The sequence below is a fragment of the Seriola lalandi genome, unplaced genomic scaffold, assembly GCF_002814215.2.
Source record: "Seriola lalandi dorsalis isolate HSWRI2012SDOR001 ecotype SW California unplaced genomic scaffold, Sedor1 jcf7180002054544, whole genome shotgun sequence".
Classification (NCBI taxonomy): domain Eukaryota; kingdom Metazoa; phylum Chordata; class Actinopteri; order Carangiformes; family Carangidae; genus Seriola; species Seriola lalandi.
In genome coordinates this window covers 5490676-5512772 of record NW_019525097.1, presented here as the reverse complement: position 1 = coordinate 5512772, position 22097 = coordinate 5490676, and the positions used below count along the sequence as shown (strand labels likewise).

Genomic DNA, 22097 nt, shown 5'->3' with positions numbered 1-22097 from the left:
ATGGGAAGAGAATCGTTCCACATACATGAGATGTGTCACTTCCTCTAGTGGTGCTTTTTATTTACGTAATGAAAACGGTCGTTTCTCTGCTCAAGACTTTAAACAGTGTTAATGTGATGAAATTTTTGTCAGGTTAAAAATATCCGTTGTCATTGTGCGTTAGGTGTGAACGCTGTCACATGTTCAGGTTACATCTATTTGCCCTCCAGGATCTTTATGTGGTCTGAGCTCCAGTCCTGGATCAGGGCTATAGGCCTCACACAGCCACTCCACATTGTATTGAGGTGTCACCTGTGTGAAGTGAGGTTGTGCCCAGAAGCATTCAGAGAGGCCTCTAATGAAAGCAGAGCACTGTAGTCGTGCAGCTTCCTTCCTTTCATTCAGTGCTTTTAGATGCAGCATAACAAAACTTGCTAACAAGTTCGTCAGCTCGCCTCTTAAGCTTTCATCGCACACACGGCAACATCTGAACCAAAGGCCACTGAAAATAGATCTCCTCTTTCACATGCCAAAGCACCGACAGATCACTTTCATTGATAAAGGCCTGAAGGAAGGAGGACTGTAGCCATGGCAAACACTTTATTTCTAATCGGTATGCGGTTCTATAGTAACCATATACTTCCCTATATTGTCCTGAGAAGCTCATAAGCTGTGTACTGGGTGCACAGTATGGGGTTTCCTAAAGCGCCTGTTAGTGGGACTGTGCTTGAAGTTTTATGAGCGAGCGTGATGGCTATGAGTTCAACCAGTGGCCAAAGACTCAGCTCTCCCAGCACACCCTGCTCAATAAAACTAGCCTGGTTCACGTCAAGCATTAGCAAACGGGTGTTGTTCTTTCTCCAAGCCGCTGCCTGTTTGATAGCTATTCTCACTCAATTGTCCTGCAGCAAACGTACATTAGACAAACATTTGGAGAGGGGTTCAGAGTCCGAGTGGCGGAAATGGCTAAAATGGGTGTATCCTAAGTACAATGTATAGCAAAACATTCAATCACACAGAACCACTGTGAAAAAAATAAAATCAAGAGCAGGAAGGGACTCCACAACACAAGAAATGATTTGCAGGTTTGAAGCAGCATCCAAATTATTTTTGTGGTTATTTTTTGAGGTTTAAGTTCATTAAAATAAGCAACACAAGGTTGATATTGATTGAAGATGGATTGACTTATATATTTACGCTTTGATATTTTTAATAAAGTTAGAAGCAAAACAAACTCACTAAGTAAAAGGTTGTTTTAAAAAAGTTTTAAAAGAAAACCAGCCCAGGCAAAGAAATCTCTCGTCTTACTTTTCATCATTGCTGTTCGTTCGTAGTATATTCTGCAACTAAGCAACCACTAACCAACTGCAGAGAAGACAAGTGTGTATACCCAGTGTATGTGAATGTTCAAGTGATATGTGTTTGTAGAGATTGAAATCATTTTCATTTGAAACCGTTTAAAAATGAAAACGTATTAGTGTGGATGTAGCTTTAGTGCCTTCTTAAGATATACTTTATCTATTTGATTTACTTTCATCTAATTCTTTTTTACTTAATCTTTTTATGTATCCACAGTTGTTTGTTTGTTTGTTGTCTATGATTTACTTGCAATTTGTTACTGACTGCAGTGCCGCTATTATTGTATTATTGCTTGTTAACATATTTATTATTGGTAAAGTTTAATTGCCAAATAAATTATTGACTATGAAAAAAAAGAAAACAAATTTTAACCAGTATTTATTCTTTTTATTAGATAATAATGCGGTTATAAATGATGGTATGGACGATGCCTGATTAGGAAGTCCTAAAAAAACTGTTGGGTTGCAAGTAAAAAAAAAAAAAAAAAAAAAAAAAGGAAAAAATAAAGCAACTATTTTACAAGCAGATCTGGTGCTTCAGTTAATTAATCGTTTTTCAATTCTTCCGGGAGAGCGAGCTGTAAAGATGTTACTAAAGCCATATTTACATTATTGTGGAAAACAGCTTTTGTGCGCACGTCCTCCATTATATTGCAAATTGTACAGTGTGTTGCAACAAAGTCTGCTGTATATGGAGTGGGGGTGCAATGAAAGTAGAAATTTGTTGACCTTTGACCTGAACCGTGCTACTCCTGTGAGTGTTGCCAGTGCTGAAAGCCTGTGCTGCGATTAAAGACGGAGGACAAATTCATTGGAGGTGTTTCTGAAAGAAACTTCACAGTAACAAATCATCACATTGAGACTAAAATGAAAACATTTTCTGGGCGACGCAGTGTTCAGATTCTGCGCCCAGGATATTCAGAACAGAGGAGAGATAATAACACAAGTGACATGCAAAGGATTTTTATAATAATGTGAAAACTTGACTAAAATGTTAGGATGTTTTAAGCAAACGTTTCTGGGGTAATATTAACATTTAATGCCAACAACAGATGCAGAATGTCATAACTCACATTTTTGTTTACATTATATTGTGCTATGATATACTGTTACACCCCAAGGATTGAGTGCATGTCATTCACCAACATAGCGCAACTTCAACACAACCACAGCTATTTCTGTGCTCAGAATCAAACACATTTCTGCTCAGAAACTATGCAGCGGCACCCTCTGTTCTTTAAAAGGATTATAAATGGCTCCTATCCCTTATGCAAACCTCCATGTCAACTTTCATATTTGCTTGTTTCCTGAAATATATTTCTGTATGAAATTCCTGAAAATTGTTGTCTGGGAAAAATTCATGAACTGTATATGCATTTTGGTGTACTGTCACACAAAGGAGGCCCGACGCATTATTTTCTCCAGAGCTCTGTTCTCACTGCAGGTTTCTTCCCACTCTTGGTCTTAATAATAAATAAGCCCCACGGGTCTTTACATCTGCTTATCGCTGCTGCCACAGTAATCTGACACAGACGTTTGCCGGGCCTGACATTTACACAGACGAGCGAGCGAACATTCCCTTTTCTCATCCTGGTAAATCTGTTTGCTATTAGCCGGTGTCAGACAGATGCACGGACCAAATCCATACGCTTCACTCAGGAATGGCTTGGTCACGCAAGGGTCAATCACTCACGGTTCATTTTTTTCAGCGGCAGCCGATACATTCCCTTTACAGCAGTTATGTGACGTGAGAGAAGACAGTTTGAAAGATCAGGTCTTCCCGGAAAGAAGTTCAGGACTGGGTTGCACCAGCTAGTTGTAAATCTTTCCTTTGTATGTAAAGTTTTTACTAGTTCATTTTAAACTATATTGACCACAACTTTATTGAACAGAAAGTTACTGTAGCATCACAAGATGTAATATAACGTTTTTATGCGGCCAAATGTTATATCATACTTACTAACATGTCCTTTGTAAATGTGGGTATGACTTTGTTTATTAATATATGCATTCATGTAGAAATCTGTTATCTAAGAGTGAGTTGGAAATATCTGATTAAGCTAACCTAAGCAACACTATTTGCTAATTTAATGTAGATTATTATGTTAATGTTTAGTAATTTGAGGTAAAGTGTGTTTTTTGTAAACTGTAATTTAAAGTCTTGTTATATTGTCAACAATATTACCTCTTTTAGCCCTCAGCCTAAACAGGACATATATTAGCATGCTAACATTAGCTCTGTCAATAATTTAGCTAACTAATAAACAGTTACACCTGGAAGACAGTATGTGTAAACATTTAGTGACAACAAAATCATGGTAACCGTCTAATTTATGGTTCTGTTTGTCATAACCAACTGCAGTTTTTAATACATATTTGCAGTAATGTGAAGCATTTTCATTGTTCTCTATAAATGAATGTATGTAATTTAAAGGGTCGGATCATCCAAATTACCAAAAAAGTTGAAGGTCACTCTACTTCTTGCTGAATAGAAGCTTTTACTTACTTTAATTATATCCTAGCTTTTACTGGACCATATCTCACAACCTTTTTTGGCACATGGAACTTGCTCAGCTGCTATTATATGACTAAGTACAGACTTCCTGCTGCAACATTGACGGCATTAAAATCATTGATCAGGACACACTGGACAGCTGGAGAGAGACAAAGAAGGCCATTCACATCCGACACCAAAGACAGGGGTTATGATATCTGATGAGATATTTGTCCTCAAGGTCAAGAGTAAATGGTTTAATTACATTAAAGTTAATCAGTAGGAGCACATATAAAATTAGGAGATCCCTTCAACAATAAAATGACAAAAATAATAAATTCAGAGGAAGTTTTAAGTTATAGCTAAACAGGCACCTTTATATATAGTAAGTTCAGTAAAGTTCCCATGAGGAAATCCCATCTTTAAAACTACCTTTTAATCTACTGAGCATAGAGTAATAAGACGCTACAATTGGCATAAAATAATAATATATAAATCTGGGTTCTATAGCAAGACCCATCATAATAACTGAAAATGTATGCAATAGATTTAGAGGTTGAAGCTTCAGTCCCTGAACTTAAACCAAACTGCATGCACGCACGCATATACAAACACATACCTTCTGAGAAAATTGCAAATATTATCACGTCGAGCTGTTTGTATAACCCAAACACGGTTTGTTACATTTGAAGTTAACCATGTCTTTCCAAATTTATGGTGTTGCTATCACAGATTTGGCTTGAGGTGTAAATCTGTCATGAAGAAAAGCTTCAAGAGGGAAGAACAAACACATGGTCTCCCGTATACAGTAAAAGGTCTCTGTACTGTACATCTGCGTAGCTCTTATGTAATCAACATGCCTCCTGTAATAATTAACATGTGTGCAAACATTTTAACAATTTAAATTGCAAATAAGTAAATGCAGCAGTAAATTGCTTTTAATTAACATTTTATTGCACAGCTGACACTTGCATGACCGCTATTTGTTTCTACTGGATGCCAACCACTTCTGCAGAGTGTAAACATTCCAAATACTGTAGGTTTAACAAGACTCATTAATCTTATCATATACACAAAGCTCCTCCCAGTTGTGAGGTCTGTGCCGTTGGTTGCGTGACAAGCCAATTTCTCTTTTTTCCTCCCCTCTATACTTCACCGACATGCCTCAAACCACCAAGCTCTCTACATCCTGTGCATTGAAAGCACACTCCCCTTGTCGATTAAGCCAGGATGTTTTCTCGTCTGCTTTTTTTTCTGCTCCCCCTCCTCCTTCGTTTTCCTATTTCTAACGGAAGTCCTGGGTTGTGGCCCAATCATTTTAGTTTTTATTAAGATGCGGTGATAACATTTCAGGTTGATTGCTGCATGAGGAAAGGGTGCGGCGAAAGCCCTCAATTAGGCGTCATTTAAAGAAGCCTGCACTAGATAAAGCAATTACAACATCACTGCAGGGAGGTTGTGTGTTTAAAAAGCAGCATGACATCAGGATGTGCTTCAGAGGAAGCTGCAGCTCAGACTAGCAAAGGCTTTCATCCAACAATAATGTGACAGTGATTCCTTTCAGGTTGGGCGGATTTAATTGTATAAGGATAAGGAATAAGGAAATGGAAAAAAAAACAAAAAACAGAGGTGGTATTATGTGTCCTTAAATGCATCTCCACACATAGTGTTACTCTGCTATGCATACAATTAGTTTGACATTTAAAAGTCAAGACAGAAAAATGCAGCCTAGCAGTGACATTATGAGTTAAAGTCTAGCTCTTGACCTGTCACGCGTTGCCGCTGTTTGAATGAAGTGCCCGTCACTTTCCCTACCAGAAGAAATGTCAGAATTAAAATTTTAAAGAGTTTTATCATACATTTCATACTTGCAGTGGCCTGGGACCACAACCTTCTTGTGTTATCTTTGTAATTGAGGAAACTAGAAAGCAAAGCAAAGATTTATCTCTGTGCGTGAGTAAATAAAAGAAGTCCCACGACACCGCAAAGTAACCAAACTACTGCTTCCCCCTCTGCCGCCTCTCCACAGCTGACGTGTTACGCATACTCCCTCAAATAGACCGCATACTGTAGCTGTAAACACTAAGCGTGGGTTGACATGTATTTGTAGACAAAATAAGTCTTCATGGAGCCAAACTCAGAGAGGAAGCCAGCTAATCAAAGCATTATGTAATTATAATTACCAGACCATGCTCAAAATTTGATGCATCTTTAATTCACTAACTCTTACCCTAGCTGCATACCCTGCTGCTGAAAGTGACCGTCCCAAAACATCTTTAAAAAGCATGTGCAGCTTCAGAGGGTCGGTTACTGTACATCTTCCTGCTGTCAAGGAAAAACGCATAACAGCAATTTCTCTGTATCACGTTTTGCACATGTGGCTTTGGTCCCACAGTGTTCATACTGTGTGCACGCTCCTCTGTCTGCACTCCGTTTTAACTGATGTCTGTGGCACATCCAGCGGTAACACGATAGGCACAGCGCTAAATCCTGCACCCACCTGTTAAACATTTGCTCTCGGCCGTCTTCAAACAGTGCTGCCTATCAGCATCTGCAGTTGTGTGCAAAGCTAGGTGCTGGTGTAAGAAGGCATGTTCATGTCATGAAGAGGCAATGTTTGACTGACAGAAAGGGATTCGGTTTATCAAGACCTAATCCTGACAATTTATTCTATTTGACCTCTATTTGTTGCCATAGTTTCTGTCCATCACACCTGTAACTGAAAAACTTAACTAGATGTGTGTCCTCTTAACCCGAGCACATACAGAGGTGATGGGGAACACTATGGGATGCTATATAGGGAAATAATCACCTGTCACTTAAAAGGCATAAATGGTCACCACAACCTAAACATGATGAGATCTTGCGATTGTTCTTGATTGCTAGCAGCTAACATGGTGATTACGCGGCTGCATAGGCTTCCCTCTGAGCGGCCTTATCAGGGTGTGCAATTGTTCCCCTCAGCTACAGCCACAGGAAACGAGGGGTGGGGTACGTTCAGGGGGTGTGGTGACAGTGCAGCCTAGGGATGGAAAGGAGGAGTACCTATGCACTATCATCCTCTGCATTCCTGTTCACGCCCCCATTGTGCATCTGGGCTTAAGGGAATGAAATGTTGAGGCCAAGAACCTCACAGCTAAGATTTATGCAGTGGTAAAAAAATTTGTGACATTGGTAGTATTTTATATTTTTGTCCTGATAGCAATGGCGCGTAAGGATGGCGTTGTTCATCACTGTGGTTCACAGCAAGATTTCTCAACAACTAAGAGGATGATTCCCAGCCTCTGAATCGCTGCCCTCATTTGTTCAGGGATTTAAGTCTGGTGTTGTGCTCATCGGTGGCTACTTCCACCAGTTGTTGAAAAAAATCAACCAATCAGAGAGCGGCAGGCAGGATTAAGAACAGTTAAGTGATAATTATTTCAGCCGCTGCTGGTTCTGAAGCTAAAAGTCCTGTCAATTTTTTCCCATCCACCGCGTTACATGCTACACAGTTGGACTGGGATCAGTATGAAACTCTAGTTGTTGAAGTACATCAGTACAAACGATTAACAACTGTGTTGAAAAAAGATCTCTTGTCTTGATAAGGAGTGAGAGGTACAAGCATGTATGTAAAAGCTTTGTGGGAGAGGTTCATTATGACTCAAAAGGTTTAAAAAAAGTCACGAGTGCCCATAAAAGCAAATAAAAATGATCAAATAAATTACAGCAGTTGGTTTAAATGCTATTCCCTTTGTAAACAAGTGAAATTAGTTCATCCACATGCATATTTTCTCACTTGTTTTAAGGGGAATTTCCAGAATAAATACAAAATTAAATAGATTTGTATTAGGGGAAATAATATGATGCATTTTCCGCTACACACAATTCATCGTTCTCTTCAGTCCGATTCCTTTGAAACACGAAACGACCAGATCTTTTCAAGCTTCTAGTTGACATCTTCAACAACAGTCACCCAGTGAGAGCGACTGCTCTTTAACCCACCTAACGCTGCCCTCTGCTCCTCATGGTCACATTGCACCAGGATTAAAAGCTGCAGTTGCACATAGAGATAATGACATGAGTAGAGCAGGAAAAACATGACTTGGACTCAAAGCAAACTGCTCAAAGCTTTTCACAGAAGCATGGCCGCATGGAGTTCCTAGGAATGTTTACTCTTTACATTCATCTACACAAGAATTTCAACGGCCTTCAGTGAAACACCTGGGAAGACAAGAGTTTGGCAGCTGGAGATATATAATATGTGCCGCACATATGAATACAATCTGAACATATGCATTCATTTTCCAAGAGATTTCTCTGCTAATTTCTCAGCCGCAATGTTTGAGAGTAAAGTGGTATCCACTGTATTATATCAGACACTAGAGAAACAGTACAGACAGAAGCTGTTTCATAACTGCCATAACTACTGTTTGTCTGATCTCAGTGGCCAGAGTCAACATTTTAACACCTGTCGAAGTGTCCTTGAGTAAATCACTGAATCTCCAAGTGCTCTAAGCTGGCCCTGACCTCCATGCATGACATGCAGTATTTTTAACTATGTCCCGGAGGGATGTAGACAAATGACGACTCTTTACATCCATGTCTTTACTCTTTACAGCATATATTTTAATGACATTTGAGAAAAAGAGCCTTTCTCTTGCAACTGCTGACAAGAATCAGATACAGTCCAAAGGTAATGTACATGTCCAGAAATGTTGACCAAGCTGTACACCAGAATACAGCATTGTTTTTAATATCTTTAGATGAAAGTATCATCTGTCTGTCAGTTCTGATAAAAGATATGAAGTGTATCAATACAAATCTATTTTTCTCACCAGTTTACTTTTCACAGCTCCACATTGACTGGTTACCCTCAGATAAAAAGCACTTTATACTGAAACCTTATACTTAAACTTCCAACTCTGGGATATTTGCAGCGCTGTTCTGACCCTCCTCCGTTTATTTATTAGGCCTCATAAATCTGACTGGATTATTGAAGATACTGCACATGCAAAGCTGTGTGGAGCTGCATGTGATGTTACATACTCACCCCCACCCAACAAAACACTGATTGCTTTACAGTTTTGATTAATGAGGAGAAAAGACCTGCATTTCGTCTGTCACACCAACTGGTCTCTGTTTCTAATCAGCCATATACATATCTCTATATGGAGGGATCCTCCAAACTGAGGAATGCACTGTTGATCCCCTGAGTAACCATAAGAGGCCTGTACATAGCTTCACATGAAAGCAGAGGTCTGTTTCATGCAGTGTGAAGAGAGGACTCCTCTTGAAGACATACTGGTCCTCATTGCAAGTGATAAGAAGTTAATATGTTAGGAGTTGGTAGTTGACCTTTGCATGAGAAAGAGCTGAACAAACAAAGCCACATGGAGGAATATACAAAAATATCAGCTGCAAGCTGATGCCCCCCACACAAGGGAGTCAAAGCAACAAGTGAAAGTGCTACTGAAAAGAATGTACTTTGATAGGGTTAAATGAATAACAGCTTGTCGGTTGTTAGGATATACTAAATTTCTGTACATTGTATGACTTTTCTATTAATAAATTCAACTTTGCCATCATAAGAACAGACCTTTGAGCAAATCCTTTGAGCTTAGATAAAAGTAAGAACTTTTCCTTGATTTGGGGAGTTTCATCAAAAAGCAATTATTAGAAAATTATATGAGGCAATGAAACTCCTAACCTCAGTTTGACCTTTACATGTGGCAGACTAATGCCTGTCCAGGAATGTCCTGACGCAAAAACTGAAGTGAACAACAGTAGTCATCCATCATCCACCTCCTTCACTCTTTGATCCCTTACATTCACCCAGTCGTCTTGCCATTACAGCGAGACTCACGGCTGTGACAGATTGGCAAAGTGAGCAGAGTATCATCTGTACAGTGAGTATGGTTTCAGAGTCATGTATGTTGCATAACGGCACGTGTGGATCCAAGACAAAGGATGGAGCACATTTAGGCTGATGGCTTGTTTATTTTCCACAAATCTGCGCTTTATGGTGGAGTTGAGATAAATCGCTTAATGGCTTTCCTGGAATGTAAGTTCACAAGAAGGCTAGATTAAAACTGATTTGATGAAAGAATAACTTTTTTTTCTCTGCTCTTTGCTTTAATGTTCAAACCTCAGATTATGTGAGCCTAAACAAGCCAACACTTTTACTTCCACCAGCAATAATAGGGTTTGTTTGATGAAACTACCAAATTATTCCATTTAAGAGCTTATTACAACTTATGCAACACTACAGGGTCACCTGTAAACTCCCATCTTTGAGCTCCAGTTGCCTCAAACACAACTACTCTCCAGGAACAGAGAAACAAACAAAACCGTCCAACAAAGCAAGTATTTATTCAGATACTCACATTGCTAGTTCCTGCACAGCAATAGATGGTGAGCCACCATTTTCATGCTAGCAAGCTAATACTAGTGTTAGTCAGTCAGAATAGCTCTCCAACCTTTTTCCTATTTTCTCTGTACTGTGTCATTCTTCTAGCATTTTGTTCTACGTACATCTTTGTAATGTACATCTTTCATTCAGGAAGGAATAATTAGGCTAATGAGGGGGGAAAAAACATTTCCAAGATAGCTAGCTTGCTAACCTGTCAGTTAACTTAGAGTTAAGAGTATTAACTGTCAGAAACCAAGCTAACAGGCTCGGTAACTGCCAGTTAACTGTCAGGTAGACTGCTTGTTAGCTTGGTTGCTAGTACACGCACTATCAACAATAATAGTTTTGTGGAGAAGAGCTTTTGTGATATCTTGTGAATGGAGAAACATGGCTAATAAACTAGCTTTCTCTATTTTGGACTCTTGATTTCTGTTCCTGCAAAAGTCGACAGTGTCAAGTTGCTAATGTTCAACAACACAAATGTGTGCATCAAAGTTCACTAAAGTTGAAGTTGAAAAACTTTCATGAAGATAATCAACACTAAAATTAATACAAATATGCGACTAACATGTTATCAGCCTTCAGGCCTCAGCATTTGTCTGTTTGGATCATGCATAAGCAAAAGTGACAACCTAAGAGCACTGGTACCTCTGGGATACTCTGCTGTGAAATGTGAGAGTGAGAGCGTTTACTGTTGTTGAACAGTCTTGACTATGTAAATAGTTCTCATGATCTCTGTCAAAACTCTGACCAAATACAGCTGAGAGGAGAAATACTGATTCCCAGGGCTCACGATGACAAACTATAGACATAATAATGGGTTGAATAATTGCGGGTTGGAGTTTCAACCCTGTACAAACATTTCTCAGCAAAAATAATAAGTTAAACTGCAGGAGTCAAAAATCCAGTTTATTCTATAATAGACTTAAATTCAATAAAAAAGACGAGAACTACAAGAGGAGGAAGCTGATGTGAGGGAGTATCTGTAACCGTCATGAATGAATGACTGTGGCAGTTGGACCACAAATCCTCCCGTGATGTTCAAGTTGTCTTAAAAAAAAAAAAGAAAAAAGAAAAGAGAGTTGCACTATGGCTCCACCCACTGAAAAAAGCCTCCACTGTCTGCCAAATATTACCGCAAAACTCTGTAGTACAAACTGATTGAGTAATGAGTCAGTGTGAGTAGATTAGTACTAGCAGTGCTGCAGAGTGTTTGATATCTCTCAACATTTGGAAGTAATTTCCTAAAGGGTCTGGGAAAACCCTCACTGTTCTCAGCTCCAAGACAAACAGTAATGTGTTGCTGGCAGTGATTAACTACTCTGCTCATTCATAAAGCCCTCGGCCCAAATGAAGGACCTCTGGCCTGAGGTAATTTGGTGAGAGGCCTAAGATTGTCACCACACTCACTGTGGGAGCCGCTTACTGGATCAGAACCTCCAGATCAATCAGAGGAGGCGTAAGCTTGGATAGTTTCTGGTGGTAAATGAAGCAGAGGCATGTACAGTGAGTAACAATGACTCAAGACAAACAGTTGATGGTAAGGACCTGATCTCTGAAGTAACCTGATTACAGTTACACATACTGTCTGCAGGGGTCATGGGTGGAATGACAATGTGTAGCATTTGTCAAATCAACATGATGGAGCTTAATTACTGAACTGATCCGCTTTACTACAAATTTCAAGTACTTTATATTTCAACTCTACTACATATCAGAGAGAAATAATGTACTTTTTACTCCACTCCACTCATTCCACAGTTATAGTTGTCCTGATGTGTTTTGGTTGTCTGAAAGGTCTTATATTGAGTTAGCTTTTTAATGAGGAGATTAGTTATAATCCAATAATATCATATTTTCTGAAAGCTTCCATTCAATGTTTTTTTAATTTTGACCTTAAAGTACATTTTGTTGATGATACATCTGTACTTTCGCTTAGAAAAACTTTAAATGCTACTATTACTTAAGTGAAGTATCTGAATCTGCAGGTGCATCATTCAAAACACTGCAAAATGGTTTAATATCAAGGGGACAGGCTCTTAAGTCATCTGCACTTAGAAAGAGGAACAGTGTTCAGCAGAGTGGATAAAACAGAAATAATAGCTGCTTGCGTTTGAGTTTACAGAACAGATGTAAACAACGAATGTAGAAACATTTCTATATTTCAATCATCTACTGTATTTTAAGACATTAAAAGATCAGTCAGAAGTTAAGTCAGTAAATCAACAAACATAACTTTGACAGTGAAAAATGAGTGGGAAGCAGCAGTCATTAAGTTTTTCTCCCATGTCCGCTCACTGGCTGGGTGTCATTACGCTTGTGTTTTGCTTAGTCCCCTTTAACGTCCAAAAAGGAAACCCATCCCCGTGAGCAAAGTGCATGAGGGGGGTGTGCACCACCCAGGCCTCAGTCTTCTGGCTTGTCATTGGTCACCACCAAATCTGCATCAGTTTAAAACCAGACACCACTTTCTTCCCTCCCTTCACACAGCACAACCCCTGAAAAAACAAACCGAGTTGGTGAGTGTGTGTGTCACACTGTGTGAGAGATAACCAGAGTTGGTCTCAGGATGCCTGCGTACGCCACCAACATGAGGTTCAAGTTCCCCATTGTGGCCTTGGCTTTGGAGATTGTCACCATCATACTGTTTGCGTTGTTTGCGGTCTATGATGACGGCAAAGGTCACGGGCACAGCGCACACTCCAATGAAACTCATCATGAAGAGAAACCTTTGGATCTCTATCCCAGTAAGTCTATGTGGGGCTGCACGCTGAGGGATGCTCTGCTGCTGGATATCTCTATGTTTGGTCACTAGACTGCTTAAAAATGATGGATAATCAAGTTTTGGCTCTAACACAATGCCTTTGTTGCAGCTTTGAGGTTAAACTTCTTGTTAATTGGTGAAAATTCAGTTCAAATATCCAGCAGAGCTTTGTAACACCCAAGAGAGACAAGGCTAGATTATTTTTCAAGGTTTTTTGCTGCCTGTAGCAAAAATGATCTGAATTAGAAGTTTTGGTGAAAATGCTTAAATTTAGCTTATGTTTTACTTTTTATTTTTTTAAAAAGGAATAAATGTACAAATATTCCATATTTCCAAGCTTTGGTTCTTAAGTCTTGAACTTTGAAGTGTTGAGTGAACTGAAAACAGTCTCCTTCCTTTATTGGAATAATGTGAATTCTTTTTCAAGAGTGTGATTTTCTAATTACCTGCGAACAGAAATAGAAGAATTTGGAGGCTGTTTCTAGAGCAGATCTGCTGAATGCAATAAGAGGAGTCATGGGGTCACATTCTCGTCCGACACAAAGTCTATTCACACGCATTCAGCTGTGGAGTCAAGAGGATCCTGCAGGGAAAAGTGTCAGTCTCATGCAGTGGGGGCCACATGTGATTTACATTAATGCCTAAAAAACAGTATGACAGATAGTAAAGAGAGCAAAGACAGATGGTCAGTGGAACAGAATAATGCTGTTTGAATTCTGTGTAGCATCTAAAAGCGTCACTTTCAAGGTGTTTTTGTTTAAATAAGGATATTTAGTGAGTATGGAGCAGTTTCTACAGTTGGCGCTTTTATTTGCACCTTGACTGATTATCTCCATTAAGACTGCTGCAACAATAACTTCTCTTTCACTGTGTGATTGCCTGTTCATGATTGGGTGGGGCAGGTGTGACCCATGGAGATTAGCTCAACAGTCAGTCTTACAGCTGAGGATATCTTCCACTTCAGATGGGATGTTTTAAACAGACTCTTTTTCAAAATTTCTATCACTGGAACTTAGAGCTAGAATTTAAAGATCCCATCTAGTCATGTTTAAAGACAAACAATACTCTGCTTTGAAGAATAACTTTGAGTGACTGAGATGGTCTTTCCAAAAGACTGATGTTGCTTCATCAAATATTCTTAAAATTAATAGTCTCCTTTCGCTGTCATTAAAATATCCAGACTATACATATGCAAATATTGTTCATTTCAAAAACACCCAGTGTAGTTTCTACATCTTAAACTTGGTTAACACAGAAAATATCCCTCTGATGAATGTGCAAACAGCATACAAGTGAAGTAACAATACGCACCTAGAGTGGAGGGAGACTTTAAAAAGAGTTTTATCTACATGTGCCAACAGTACTAACCTGCCGTTATGAGATGTTAAGCATCTAAAAAATACATCTTATTTTGGCACAACATGCTCAGTTAACAATTTACATTATGCTGCTATGAATAAACTGAAGCTATGGCCATTTAAAATACAACAGGGTAATGGTTGCGTGCAGAGATCCACGATCCAACGCATACCAGACATCTGTAATTTTAGGTTCAAAGCAAGACAAATAAGCAGAGAAATGAGGACTACAGCAAGAAAAAACTGTAAGTTTATCTGTAGAGTAAATTTATCTTAATAACTGGTTGATTAGCAGAATGAAAACATGAAAGGTGAGGAAATTGGTTGCTCCAGTATTTCAAAAATGACTTTTTATTTTTGCAGTGATTGCATCACTCAGGCTGCAGCACAGTAGGTCCTGAGGAGATTCTCTCACTCTTGTCTTGGCTCACCCAATTTTGCAGAAGATTACTGAGTGTTACCTAACATCTGGGCGTGGAGCCAGACTCTGTGGCTGCTTTCCAACTTTACCTCCTCCCCATCCTCAATCTGCTGTTCACTATAGAAGCCCCTACTACAAGGGAAGCAAGTCTGAGTCACCCAGCAGAGAATGGGAGAAGGGGGGGGGGAGTCAAGTGCAAGCTGAGGGGCAAACAGGTTCTCTTCAAAACAGCTCCATGGGTGTGAAGCACACTTCTACTCACAGCTGCATGTATCAGTGTAGATAAAAAAATGTTGATCACGTTGCGCTGCGCTGAACAATGACACAACGGGATACTTTAAGATGATCACCACCACAAATTTTGTGATTATTCTCTTTCAAAGTCACTGAAAGTCGTTCTGTGCCACAATATTTGGCCCAATTCTCCCCTCAGTGAGCATGAAACAAGTGAACAATCTCTTTTCAAAGAGAGAAATCGACATCAAATCAGTGTGTTACTTTTTTACCAAGCAGTGGCGAATGTAACTATTGGCCTGACAATATGAAATATGACTTTAATCATCTCTGAATACAGACTGTATGAGAGTCCTGTGGATGAACCATGGATCATTATTCTTTCTCTCTAAGTAAATTATGGTATTTAGAATCATTTTAAATTAATCCGTTTATACTGACGACAATCAATCCCATGAAAAAAAAAAGTAGTAGCCAGGCAACAGCTCTGAGTGAACACATTTGTGCACCTAGCAGCCAGATTGGTTGATGAGCATTCAGTCGTTTAAAAATATAATTTAAGAACATGTAAAACAGACAAAGTGTATGAAAACCATCACGATTAAAAGGTTCCATCTTCAGCCTCACAAAAGTAGATGTAGGCGTCTTCAAGTCCAATGTGTCAAAAATGTGCCGACACACTATATATGTAAATACTGTTGACAAAAATAGATGTGGATGAATTTAATCTCCCTCATTAGTCTATCGTTGTAAAGCTGCTCCACTTTAAACAGGTGCTCATGTTATTGTCTGTGTTTTATGGAAATGTACTCTGAGGTAGAAAAACATAGATATTTTCACGTCTGATATCTAGACATGTAGCATGTGTGTGTGCACTGTGTTTTTAGATAAGTGGAGTTAAGACATGGGTTGACCCTGTTCTCATAATAATATGATGTGTAATGGATACAAGTGTCCCAAAAGGGATGTTTAATGTTATTTAATGGAATAGTTCTGTGAAATAAGCTTATTTGCTTCAAGAGAGTTAGATGGACTAGACTAATACCACTCTCTTGACTGTAAGGTAAACTGGAGAGAGGGGGAAACAGCTAGCCTTGCTCAGTCCAAAGGTAACAGAATTCCTCTAGCAGCACCTCTAAAGTTCACGAATAAACACTTTATGAAACATCCAATTCTGAGCACAAAGTCTAAGGCACATTTTCCACCAAAATACCAACAATTTGCTTTGCACTGCCTCATGTGAATGAGCCTCATGTGTCAGCGCCTCTCCTCCCACCTGTTCACACCGTGTGTTCTGCCCTTGACGCCAAATTACTGCAAAAATGTGCAAAGCAAATTTCAAGCTAAAGAAAATATCAAACGGTCAGAACAAAGCTTGTGCTGGCCACCATGAAAAGTAGGGCCCTATTACTAATGCGTACAATGTTAATTTTATCAAATTAGTTATGGGTCCTGATCTCTTCTTACTCTTGTCAAGAATGCAAATATGTGCACTTCCAAAACTGTCAAACCTTCCTTTAAGACTGCAGAGCAGCAGTAAAGACCTGCCTTTTCAAAGATGAAATGTGTCATGTCTAGACAATAGTGGCTACCTTAATGTTTACTATGAACTAAGGAAATGAAGCCCATTGTTCCCCGGCATGTACACATCTCCACCTTGACGTATTTTCCATATGATGGTCTCATCATATCAAGCTTAAAGGCTTTTGGGCCATTTCCTGTCACTATGATGACTCTTTGAGGGAGCGCCCCAAAGTTTTCTTGTGTGTTCTTACAACTGAGAATACAGATAGTAAAATATTGTATATAATCCAAACCCAGTCCCAACCCTAGCATTTTTGTCAGCCTAACAGCTGAGACTAATAGATAAGGGTTTGCTGACAAGCGTCCCCTCCCGCGAGTTTAAACTTATCAAAATCATATGCACTTAATAGAAACAGCTCAAGGGCCACAAACTCAACAGAAACAGCGGGAGCATTTTTCCCAGAATCCCATTAATAGTGTGATTGAATTGCTTTTACAGCTAACAGGTCATGGTTGACAATGCAGCTCCTGTGTCAAGTCCAGTAACTGCTTGATAAATCATTTAAACTACAAAGTCCAAAGAAAACCACCGTGAACAGGAAAGTCGTAGCAGATGGCTAATTTCTAATTGAAGGCAGCATTTTATGAAAGTATTTGATCTGATTCAATTTCATGTCCACATTTAGCTGAGGCTCAAGTGGGGCTCTTATAACAAAGCAGGGTCCTGTCATCAACTCAGCAGCAGAACTGACCTCCCCTTTCGTGTCTCCAGTGTTTCAGGATGTCCACGTCATGATTTTCATCGGATTCGGGTTCTTGATGACCTTCCTGAAGAGATACGGCTTCAGCAGCGTGGGCATCAACTTACTCCTGGCCGCATTCGGCCTGCAGTGGGGCCTCCTCATGCAGGGCATCTGGCACCTGGATGACGGCAAGATCAAAATCAGCATCTTCAAGTATGACTGACTGGGGATTTCTGTGTTCCACCTCCTCTCCTTATTATCCTATCATTTTGTTTACCTAATGATTTATTTCCTTCCATCTCCTGCAGAATAATCAATGCAGACTTCAGCACAGCTACAGTCCTGATCTCCTTTGGAGCTGTTCTGGGTAAAACCAGCCCTGTGCAGCTCCTCATCATGACCATCCTGGAGATCACCATCTTCTCCATCAATGAGCACCTGGTGGCAAATGTTCTAAAGGTGAGTACGCAATGACACGTGCGTGTGTTGTTGAACTACATGAGCAAAACACAGCATTATGACCATATACCTTCACTGTGTAAACTGAATTGTGTTGTACACACATTGCCACAACTGTATTGTTATGGATCCATTTTCTTTTTGCAGGCTAATGACGTTGGGGCGTCCATGATCATCCATGCTTATGGAGCGTACTTCGGCCTGGCAGTGGCTCGAGTGCTTTACCGACCAGGTTTAAGAAACGGACATGAGAACGACGGATCTGTTTATCACTCTGATATGTTTGCTATGATTGGTGAGAGCCAGTTACACTTTAAACTAATTTAATTTATTGATCATCTGTTTAAAACAGTAATGTGTTTTATTAGGCTCTAATTTTCCCTCACTGGGTCATCGCTGACCTCCTGCACATATATGGCGTATGCCACCTAGTGGACAACAGTAGTCATGCAGCATGTACAGTGGTAAAGCCATATCGACCTCAGCTGTGTATTAATCCTGTTGAGGAAAAATTAATATTGACACTTAATTTGTGAAAGTATCTAACTTGCAGCGCGGTTTGATGTGAATCAGACTGATACAAATGCTGTGTCTTTATCACCCTCTTTCTACAGGAACCGTCTTCCTGTGGATGTTCTGGCCCAGTTTCAACTCGGCCATTGCTGAACCGGGCTACACACAGCTCACCGCAGTTATCAACACCTACCTCTCCCTGGCTGCCTGTGTGATGTCTGCCTACGCCATCTCCAGCCTCGTGGAGCACAAAGGAAAACTGGACATGGTCGGAAAACTTTCCTCCTAACATTCACAGTAACACTTCAAGAATAAACTAAACAAAACAATTAAGTTATATACTTATATTTACATCTTCATGCTGTATAGGTGCACATTCAAAACGCCACTTTGGCTGGTGGCGTTGCCGTGGGAACGTGTGCTGACATGAACATCGAGCCATTTGGGGCCATGCTGATTGGATTAGTGGCTGGCATCATCTCCACCCTTGGCTTCAAGTTCCTAACTGTGAGTTGAAAATCAAAGCAAAGGTGAAAAATAAAAAAAATGAGAGTGTTATAAAGTATAATTTTTAAGTTTGAAAATGTATGGTAGAAACTTTGTTAACACTGATAACAGATTAACTGTGTAAGTAATTTCTAAGAAAAAGATGGCAAAAAAGATTGGCTTTTCAAGTATGAATGTTTTCTAGTAATATTGTATGAAATATGTTCTTCAATGACAGTAAATTGAATATCTTTAGGTCAAAACAAGACATCTGAAAACATCCCCATAGACACAAGGAAGCTGGGAACATTAATCCATAATCAAGATATTCATTAGCAAACTACTTGATACTTCAAAAAACTGTATCTGTCAGCCAAAAGCAATCAATACAGAGCTCGGATCATTTTTTAGTATCAAAATGCATATTTCACCTTTTAAAAAGACATTCATTTGGTTGCTACATGATGCCTCTTTTCCTCCTCTGCAGCCCATCCTGTCATCCAACCTGGGCATCCAGGATACCTGCGGTGTCCACAATCTGCACGGCATGCCCGGCATCCTGGGTGGGTTGGCTGGTATTGTGGCCGTGGCTTTGGGGAAGAAAGAGGGGTAAGGGCCATTTTCTTCACCACAATTCTTATCCATACATCTTGTAATATATGTTTACACACATAACTGTATTGCAGCTTTGAAACTATTTTATACTCCAGCTAAATGTCAGTTTCAGGCTCTTACAATCTTGTCTCTTCTCCTCTTCCTCCTCCTCCTCCTCCTCTTCAGAGGTAGCGCTGCCATGCAAGCTGCTGCCTTGGCTTCATCCCTCGGGTTCGCTTTGGTTGGAGGTTTTCTTACAGGTGGGTGGAGATGAAAATTAAATCATGAACGTGACACATAACAGTTAAACCTTTGTGACTCCATGAAAAGGGCAGAGTTCAAACAATTCATTTTCTTCCACAAGGTTTTATTATGAAGTTGCCGATCTGGGGACAGCCTCCAGACCAGAACTGCTTCGATGACTCTATTTACTGGGAGGTGAGAAATCCCGTCCCTCATAAACATCATCTCTAGTTTCTGTCTGTGACAGACTTAGTAGCCTGATGTTTTTGTGGTTTTGGGATCATGTCAGACAGATGTGGTTCTCTGCATCAGTATGTAGATATTATCACTAGTCTCATAATTATGTCAACTTTCTGGTATTAGTGCATATAAGCAAATGATGGTCTGTTTCATCATGCTACATGAATAATTTGGATTGCATGCTTTCCAGGTTCCTGAGGAGGAGGACGAGAACGAGGAGAGCTTGGCTCATGCTGATCACTCAAAGAACAAAGCTGAAGCTTAAATGTCTGCCCATCATCCACTGAGCTCAAAGCTGAGAAGTAAATGATTATTAACCAGCTACATGATGACCACAGACATCAATTTAGTCAATTTTGAGACTGTTTTGTGAGCAAAGATATCTTCACGCAGGGTATTTTTCTTCTGACATTATTTACATTAATCCCATTTACAGTAAGAAAAAAAGAATATTTTAAGACTTTGAAAAGACAACATCAACCTTCAGGGATTTTTTTTTTTTAAACACTGAAAGTTTTGATTAATTATCTACAACAGTTGTGGGCCACACCAGTTAGTTTCACTGCTGATACACAACTACTTCTATAAGCTTTTCTTTATGTCATTTTATATTATAAAAAGCATAAAAGCATGTTTTGAGATATTAGCATATTGTGTGTATTTTTTCTTCATACATTCTTTTATATTTCCATACACTTGGAGTAGGCATTTTCTCTGCTGAGGCTTAAGTCAAAGAGAGGAGTTGAACTCAGCTTTGATCTGCAGCTTCACGTTACCTCACTGGAGCCCATTCCTTCAACTCGAAAAGGAGTCAGAGTCAGACTGTGAAACCAGCAACGTGGCTCTGACATGGGCAGGGATAGTCACATGATATTCTTGTAACTAATGAACCTCTGCGTGTCTTATCTCCTGTTGCTTCCAAGCGTTTTCTGTCTATCTGAGGGCAGCTGTACAACTTCTTTTAACGCCACGCATTCAGAGCTGTGCATTTACCATTAGATTGGTTGTCACACAAGCTGAGGATTATGGGGAGGGTTTTTTCCTTTTTACTATTTACATCAAATGTATTCTTACATGTACATACAGTTTAGTTCTTAGATGGATTGACATGGTCAGTTTTATCAAGGCCCTGCAATGTCAGAAGAGCAACTGGTACTGAACTAATTTCAGACATCATTTATCATCATGGAGGACAGGCTTTTAGTGTGTTGAACATCAAAGCATAGGACTGCAGGGCTGGATAAAACTGACTACACATAGCGTTAATCAATATTTTGGTTTGTCAAATGATTTATGATGCCCAGAACACTGAAATGCATCAAGATTTTGTATTTTTATACAGCGGGCATATGCTCTTATTTGTATAATATACTAATACTGTCATAATAAATATGTTTTTGTACAATACCAGTGTTTATGTGTGATTTTATGGAAGTATTTAGTGTTTCAACATTACCAACCATTCCTACACTTAAATATGTGTGGAAATGTTAGTTTGTTGGCGTTCTTGTATTTGACTGTAGCTTGGCACAGTTTTGTCAGAAGTAAATGATGAATACCTAAGTTAAGTCAGTAGCTATACCCTGCTGACTGGTGATCCCCTGACTTTTAATCTATAGTCAGAGAGGGTTGACATTTGTGGATGTAACTTTTTATCATCCATCATCTGGTCAAAATGTAACTTTCTCCATTACTTTGGTTTATAAATGATTACCTGCAAAACAAACCAATAAAGCCCAATATATCAGCCAATGTGTCAGTATTATACTGTATAGGTAAGTAGAACTGCGGCAGAGAAATACCAAAGACATGCAACTAACTGAAAAATAAAATCAGTGCATCTCTTGGTCACATTACTTGAATGAAAAAATTTAGGCATCCTTATCAAAAATGTTTATGTTTGTTATCAAAACTCTACTATTAAGCCACAGTGGACCAGAAGTCCTTGAGGGTTGAGTGCTAAAAAAGATGAAATTTTAAAGATTAACAATGTTCATGACACAAATTAAATCTGCTGATGAAAATAATGTGACTCTGAAAGAGCTTTTAGCCAAATGGACTTTAAGGTGGGGTTTTATTTGACTGAGTAGCCTTTTTAAGTTACTGTGGAAAGTGAGGAAACATAGTTGACACATAGCTTCGTCCTCGGGGTTGAAATCACTTGCAGGCAGTTAAAAATTAAACTGGTTTACAGAAATCCTCACCAGGTGACATATGTGTTAATATGATGTAATTTACAACTTTATCTTACCTGTTTAACCCTCTGTGATGGAGCAAACAATTAGCATCGTGGACA

The 22097-nt window shown here is 39.3% G+C and overlaps 1 protein-coding gene across 1 annotated transcript; it reads left to right on the top strand.

Moving 5' to 3' along the window:
• The first annotated feature begins 12704 nt into the window (after window positions 1-12704).
• rhag (Rh associated glycoprotein) lies at window positions 12705-21208 on the top strand. Its single transcript, XM_023415086.2, has 10 exons — window positions 12705-12969; window positions 17296-17479; window positions 17575-17725; window positions 17873-18020; window positions 18340-18506; window positions 18608-18745; window positions 19212-19333; window positions 19505-19578; window positions 19683-19756; window positions 19992-21208. The coding sequence occupies exons 1-10, from the start codon at window positions 12792-12794 to the stop codon at window positions 20064-20066; spliced, it is 1311 nt and encodes a 436-aa protein (XP_023270854.1). The 5' UTR covers window positions 12705-12791; the 3' UTR covers window positions 20067-21208.
• Window positions 21209-22097: the final 889 nt, after the last annotated feature.

What these genes read in the sequence shown, in the direction of transcription:
- rhag (XM_023415086.2), top strand. Translation starts at nt 12,792, where the DNA reads ATGCCTGCGTACGCCACCAACATGAGGTTCAAGTTCCCCATTGTGGCC. An exon ending in ACCTTTGGATCTCTATCCCA is followed by an intron (nt 12,970 to 17,295) that starts GTAAGTCTATGT and finishes TCGTGTCTCCAG; the next exon opens with TGTTTCAGGATGTCCACGTC. An exon ending in TGGTGGCAAATGTTCTAAAG is followed by an intron (nt 17,726 to 17,872) that starts GTGAGTACGCAA and finishes TTCTTTTTGCAG; the next exon opens with GCTAATGACGTTGGGGCGTC.